Source organism: Salmo salar, chromosome 10 (genome assembly GCF_965601325.2).
Source record: "Salmo salar chromosome 10, fSalSal1, whole genome shotgun sequence".
Classification (NCBI taxonomy): domain Eukaryota; kingdom Metazoa; phylum Chordata; class Actinopteri; order Salmoniformes; family Salmonidae; genus Salmo; species Salmo salar.
The window spans coordinates 54,225,001-54,232,709 of NC_138300.1; the positions used below are offsets into that span (position 1 = coordinate 54,225,001).

Here is a 7,709-nt window from a genome sequence, read left to right on the forward strand (position 1 = left end):
GGTCAGGGTTTAAAGGCAGGGGTCGGGGTTTAAAGGCAGGGGTCAGGGTTTAAAGGCAGGGGCCAGGTGACGGTATATTAGGTACAGTGTGATGCTATGTGTTCTGGCTACAGGGCCAGGTGACGGTATATTAGGTACAGTGTGATGCTATGTGTTCCAGGTCCTGGCTGCAGGGCCAGGTGACGGTATATTAGGTACAGTGTGATGCTATGTGTTCCAGGGCCAGGTGACGGTATATTAGGTACAGTGTGATGCTATGTGTTCCAGGCCTGGTGACGGTATATTAGGTACAGTGTGATGCTATGTGTTCTGGCTACAGGGCCAGGTGACGGTATATTAGGTACAGTGTGATGCTATGTGTTCCAGGCCTGGTGAGGGCTGCTGGCACTGTGGCCGTCATGAAGGCTTCATCCTACAGTCCAAGGACACAGCTGTGGTGAGGCCTTCGTCTCGAGCAGCCTAGCGCTGTTTTCTGCTCCCGACCCGACCGCCCAGATATATCTGCTCTTCTCTTAACCTAGCTAGACCAATGACATCTCTCCTCTGACCACAGGAGAGATGGGGGGGGACGACGACGACACAGAGACACCCAGTTTAAACAACAACCTGTTTAACAGATGCAACAAGGTCATTAAAGGCCAGAAGGAGGTTTCCAGTTGTCTGTTGGTGTTGTGGGTCCGTCGGTCGGTCGGTCCGTCCTCCTCCTCCTCCTCATTCTCCTGTTGATCTGATCTGCTTTAATAATCTAATGGAATCAGGTTGAAACGGGGGCCCCCGGACCTCCTGTCCCGGGGTGATGATGTCACAGTGGTCTGGAGATGGTTTTGTGTTGTCACCTGCTGCCCAGTCTGTAACGTTGCACCCTTCTGAAGAGGAGCGGTGTTCTGTTACCTGCCCGCCGGGCCCGGCAGGAAGTGTGCCCGCCGGGCCCGGCAGGAAGTGTGCCCGCCGGGCCCGGCATAGTTGACAGCATAAGACCATCCCTCAACGATCCTGATGCTTCCAGCTGAAGGACAGAAAACTCATTGATTTGTTTGGTTCTTCTCTTATTTTTGCCAAAAAAAATCTAATCATCACATCTCTTTTTAATCCAGTCTTAATGCTTTTTATTTCTTGACTTCTGTCCCCTCTCCTCCCTCCCTGTATCTCTCTCTCCTCCTCCTCTATCTCCCCCTCTCTGTGATTTTTCTCCCCCCCTCCCTCCAGTCCAGAGGAGGGGTCTGGTCTTGCAGTAGGCCGCTGTGGAGGAGTTGTCCTGTCTTGTACTGATAAGCTGAATAGACGCACAGTGTTGGTTCGACCCGTCAGCAAACAGGACTCCTTCAGCCACCTCTCTGGCTTCGTTCCGCCTGTAAGAAAACAGACAGCCTTCCTCTTCCTCTTTAGCTGACACACCTGAAAACAGACAGCCTTCCTCTTCCTCTTTAGCTGACACACCTGAAAACAGACAGCCTTCCTCTTCCTCTTTCAGACCTGAGCTCTCATCAACCTTGGTCATAGTGGTTTAACGAGGATGACAAAATCTTCCCCTTGTAAAAGCAGAACTCTCCCGGTAACTTCCCATCATGCTTCAGTTTAGTGCACTACAGTGCCGTCCCAGAAGCCATCAGGTTCGAATATGGGACGTCACATACCGTAAAAAGACTCGGGCACTACTGAACTCTGTTTTAAACTCTCCTGTTTGCCCGTTCGTACGTAGTCACTACAATAAAGACTTTCAATAGTGGACTAAATAAACCTCAGATTGGCTTGGAGGTGATGGGGAACCACCTGTATTATAACTCAAGTTGCATGCTGGTCCTGAGGGTTAGAGGTTAAATCTCTCCTCCATAGATGGTTTCAAATTCACCTGTTGTTCATATATACACGATAGTTATAAAAACCTACACAATGGCCGTGAAGTATTAAACGGTTCTTAGTGATAACCATCTTATCGTCTAAGGTTGATGAAAGCCCAGCCCAAACTCTAGTGTTGTGGTGGAAAAGCGGGTCTACTTGTTCTTTGATAATCTTTTGATCTCTTAATCAATCACGCTGCTCTCTTCTTTGACCAATCTTTTCTTTAACTTTATTTTAAATCGAAATAAATATTTTTTTCAGACCGTAATGAATTTGTGCAAATGAGATTGTTAACAGTAGATAGTTGTTGCTTGTAAATCAGAGATTTATTATTTAACTTTTTTTGGAATTGAATTCCTTGTTGTTAAGAAGTACGGCCTCTGCAGAAGAAGCTTGGTATCCTCTACGGAGAAATACTGGTTTCATTTAGAGACTAGACAGATTGATGTGTTTTTAGCTTCAGCTAGGCTAATTACATCAGGCTGTTAGACAGTCACATACAGTACAGGTCTGGGATCAGTCGCATACAGTACAGGTCTGGGATCAGTCACATACAGTACAGGTCTGGGATCAGTCACATACAGTACAGGCCTGGGATCAGTCACATACAGTACAGGTCTGGGATCAGTCACATAAAGTACAGGTCTGGGATCAGTCACATACAGTACAGGTCTGGGATCAGTCACATACAGTACAGGTCTGGGATCAGTCACATACAGTACAGGTCTGGGATCAGTCACATACAGTACAGGTCTGGGATCAGTCACATACAGTACAGGTCTGGGATCAGTCACATACAGTACAGGCCTGGGATCAGTCACATACAGTACAGGCCTGGGATCAATCACATACAGTACAGGTCTGGGATCAGTCACATACAGTACAGGCCTGGGATCAGTCACATACAGTACAGGTCTGGGATCAGTCACATACAGTACAGGTCTGGGATCAGTCACATACAGTACAGGTCTGGGATCAGTCACATACAGTACAGGCCTGGGATCAGTCACATACAGTACAGGCCTGGGATCAGTCACATACAGTACAGGTCTGGGATCAGTCACATACAGTACAGGCCTGGGATCAGTCACATACAGTACAGGTCTGGGATCAGTCACATACAGTACAGGTCTGGGATCAGTCACATACAGTACAGGTCTGGGATCAGTCACATACAGTACAGGTCTGGGATCAGTCACATACAGTCCAGGCCTGGGATCAGTCACATACAGTACAGGTCTGGGATCAGTCACATACAGTACAGGCCTGGGATCAGTCACATACAGTACAGGTCTGGGATCAGTCACATACAGTACAGGTCTGGGATCAGTCACATACAGTACAGGTCTGGGATCAGTCACATACAGTACAGGTCTGGGATCAGTCACATACAGTACAGGCCTGGGATCAGTCACATACAGTACAGGTCTGGGATCAGTCACATACAGTACAGGTCTGGGATCAGTCACATACAGTACAGGCCTGGGATCAGTCACATACAGTACAGGTCTGGGATCAGTCACATACAGTACAGGTCTGGGATCAGTCACATACAGTACAGGCCTGGGATCAGTCACATACAGTACAGGTCTGGGATCAGTCACATACAGTAGTCCAGGAGGTTTAATGTGTCTCAGTTAGTGTTTATGTGGTGTCCCACTATGAATCTGTTGTCTCAGTCCTGTTGTCTTTGTCTCCTCCACCTCCACACCAATCAGACAGCAGCCAAGGTCCTGGAGGTTTCCTCTCACCAGCAGCACGGATTCCTGTCCATCACTTACACCCAGGTTACAATTATTATTACATTAGTTATTATTGTTGTTGTTTATGTTATTATGTATTCATTATTATTATTATTATTATTATTATTATTATTATTATTATTTATTCATTATTATTATTATTATTATTATTTATTCATTATTATTATTATTATTATTATTTATTCATTATTATTATTATTATTATTATTTATTCATTATTATTATTATTATTATTTATTCATTATTATTATTATTATTGTTTATTCATTATTATTATTATTATTGTTTATTCATTATTATTATTATTATTTATTCATTATTATTATTTATTATTATTATTATTATTGTGTATTCATTATTATTAGTATTATTATAATTTATTCATTATTATTATTAGTAGTAGTAGTAGTAGTAGTAGTAGTATTATGTATTGTTATTATTTATTCATTAGTATTATTTGTATTATTTCATCATTATTATTATTATTATTATTATTAATCTTATTATTCTTATTTGTATTAGTATTATTATTTATTCATGATTATTATTATTATTATTGTTTATTCATGATTATTATTATTATTATTGTTTATTCATTATTATTAGTATTATTATTATTTATTCATTATTATTATTAGTAGTATTAGTAGTAGTAGTAGTAGTAGTAGTATTATGTATTATTATGTATTCATTATTATTAGTGGTAGTAGTAGTATTATGTATTGCTATTATTTATGCATTAGTATTATTAGTATTATTTCTTCGTTATTATTATTATTATTAATCTTATTATTATTATTATGTATTCATTATTAGTATTATTATGTATGCATTAGTATTAATATTAGTATTGTTATATAATTATTATTATTATTATTGTGTAATCATTATTTTTATTATGTATTCATTGTTATTATTATGTATTCTTTATTACTATCAGTAGTAGTAGTAGTATCAGTAGTAGTAGTAGTAGTAGTAGTAGTAGTAGTATCAGTAGTAGTTGTAGTAGTAGTATCAGTAGTAGTTGTAGTAGTATCAGTAGTAGTAGTATCAGTAGTAGTAGTGGTAGTGGTAGTAGTAGTAGTAGTATCAGTAGTAGTAGTATCAGTAGTAGTTGTAGTCTAGTAGTAGTAGTAGTAGTATCAGTAGTAGTTGTAGTAGTAGTATCAGTAGTAGTTGTAGTAGTATCAGTAGTAGTAGTAGTAGTATCAGTAGTAGTAGTATCAGTAGTAGTTGTAGTAGTAGTATCAGTAGTAGTTGTAGTAGTATCAGTAGTAGTAGTAGTAGTATCAGTAGTAGTAGTATCAGTATCAGTATCAGTAGTAGTAGTAGTATTAGTGGTAGTAGTATCAGTAGTAGTTGTAGTTGTAGTAGTAGTGTCAGTAGTAGTAGTAGTATCAGTAGTAGTTGTAGTAGTATTATTAGTAGTATCAGTAGTAGTAGTATCAGTATTAGTAGTAGTAGTATCAGTAGTAGTAGTTGTAGTATCAGTAGTAGTAGTTGTAGTATCAGTAGTAGTAGCAGTAGTAGTAGTAGCATTATCAGTAGTAGTAGTAGCAGTAGTAGTATCAGTAGTAGTAGTAGTAGTAGTAGTAGTATCAGTAGTAGTTGTAGTAGTATTATTAGTAGTATCAGTGATAGTAGTATCAGTAGTAGTATCATTATTAGTAGTAGTAGTATCAGTAGTAGTAGTTGTAGTATCAGTAGTAGTAGTAGTATTAGTAGTAGTAGTAGTATCAGTAGTAGTAGTAATAGTAGTATTATCAGTAGTAGTAGTATCAGTAGTAGTTGTATCGGTATTAGTAGTAGTATCAGTATTAGTAGTAGTATTAGTAGTAGTAGTTGTAGTAATATGATTCATTTATAAACATTGTTATTATTAACTTCCCCCAGGTGGTCACCAGTATTAGTAGTAGTATCAGTAGTAATATAATTCATTTATACATTTTACATTTAAGTCATTTAGCAGACGCTCTTATCCAGAGCGACTTACAGTAGGGAATGCATACATTTCATAAAATATATATATTTTTAATTCCCGTACTGGCCCCCTGTGGGAATCGAACCCACAACCCTGGTGTTGCAAACACCATGCTCTACCAACTGAGCCACAGGGAGGCTATTATTATTAACTTCCTCCAGGCGGTCACCAGTAGTAGTAGTAGTATTAGTAGTAGTAGTATCAGTAGTAGTAGTAGTAGCAGTAGCAGTAGTAATATTAGTAGTAGTAGTTGTAGTAATATAATTCATTTATAAACATTGTTATTATTAACTTCCCCTCAGGCGGTCACCAGTAGTATTAGTAGTAGTAGTAGTAGTAGTAGTAGTAGCAGTAGTAGTAGTAGTAGCAGTAGTAGTAGTAGTAGTAGTATTAGTAGTTGTAGCAATATAATTAATTTATAAATATTGTTATTATTAACTTCCCCTCAGGCGGTCACCAGAAGTATTAGTAGTAGTAGTAGCAGTAGTAGTAGTAGTAGTATTAGTAGTAGTAGTAGTAGTAATATAATTAATTTATAAACATTGTTATTATTAACTTCCTCCTGGCGGTCACCAGAAGTATTAGTAGTAGTAGTAGCAGTAGTAGTAGTAGCAGTAGTAGTAGTAGTAGTATTAGTAGTAGTAGTTGTAGTAATATAATTCATTTATAAACATTGTTATTATTAACTTCCTCCAGGCGGTCACCAGTAGTAGTAGTAGTATCAGTAGTAGTAGTTGTAGTAATATAATTCATTTATAAACATTGTTATTATTAACTTCCTCCAGGCGGTCACCAGAAACGTCCGCCACAAGCTGACCACGCGTCTGGAACGATCGGGGTCTCGCGGGGCGCAGCGGCTAGCGGAGGGCCCGGCTGACGGGTCTCCCCACTACCTGAGAGAGGTCCTTCTAGGTCTCAGTAAGGAACTCTCCTCACCTGGTTGTCTAGGTCTCAGTAAGGACCTCTCCTCACCTGGTTGTCTAGATCTCAGTAAGGAACTCTCCTCACCTGGTTGTCTAGGTCTCAGTAAGGAACTCTCCTCACCTGGTTGTCTAGGTCTCAGTAAGGAACTCCCCTCACCTGGTTGTCTAGGTCTCAGTAAGGAACTCCCCTCACCTGGTTGTCCAGGTCTCAGTAAGGAACTCTTTATACCTCTCTGCATCCTGGGTATCTCATGTTGCTATTGAATAACTGTTTTAAGATCATGAATGATTGTCCGTCCGCCCGCGGGGTTAATGGGCTCCACTTGTTGGACTAGTCTAAGAAACACAGCCCTTTGAGCTGACTGACTGACTGACTGACTGACTGACTGACTGGCTGGCTGGCTGGCTGGACTGACTGCTGACTGGCTGACTGACTGGCTGACTGACTGGCTGACTGATCTGACTGGCTGACTGACTGACTGGCTGACTGGCTGACTGACTGGCTGGCTGACTGACTGGCTGACTGACTGACTGGGTGACTGACTGACTGGGTGACTGACTGACTGGCTGGGTGACTGACTGACTGGCTGGGTGACTGACTGACCTGACTGGCTGACTGACTGACTGGGTGACTGGCTGGGTGACTGACTGACTGACTGGCTGACTGACTGACTGACTGACTGGCTGGGTGACTGGCTGGCTGGCTGACTGGCTGGCTGGGTGACTGACTGACTGACTGACTGGCTGACTGACTGGCTGACTGACTGACTGGCTGACTGACTGACTGGCTGACTGACTGACTGGGTGACTGACTGACTGGGTGACTGACTGACTGGCTGGGTGACTGACTGGCTGACTGGGTGACTGACTGACTGGCTGGGTGACTGGCTGACTGACTGACTGGGTGACTGACTGACTGACTGGCTGACTGACTGACTGGCTGACTGACTGGCTGACTGACTGACCTGGGTGACTGACTGGCTGACTGACTGACTGGCTGACTGACTGACTGGGTGACTGACTGACTGACTGGCTGACTGACTGACTGGCTGACTGACTGACTGGGTGACTGACTGACTGGCTGGGTGACTGACTGACTGACTGGGTGACTGACTGCCTGGCTGGGTGACTGGCTGACTGACTGGGTGACTGACTGACTGACTGACTGACTGGGTGACTGACTGACTGGCTGGGTGACTGACT

At 41.6% G+C, this 7,709-nt stretch overlaps 1 protein-coding gene across 1 annotated transcript in view; it reads left to right on the forward strand.

Annotated features, from left to right (window-relative positions):
* Nucleotides 1-6,770, forward strand: part of LOC145858555 (intermembrane lipid transfer protein VPS13B) — an 11,543-nt gene extending 4,773 nt beyond the window's left edge. The window contains exons 3-6 of the mRNA XM_082956609.1: nt 1,207-1,351; nt 3,558-3,626; nt 6,369-6,501; nt 6,712-6,770. Of these exons, the coding sequence (XP_082812735.1) occupies nt 1,207-1,351; nt 3,558-3,626; nt 6,369-6,501; nt 6,712-6,770 (406 nt within the window). The remainder of the gene's footprint in view (nt 1-1,206; nt 1,352-3,557; nt 3,627-6,368; nt 6,502-6,711) is intronic.
* Nucleotides 6,771-7,709: the final 939 nt, after the last annotated feature.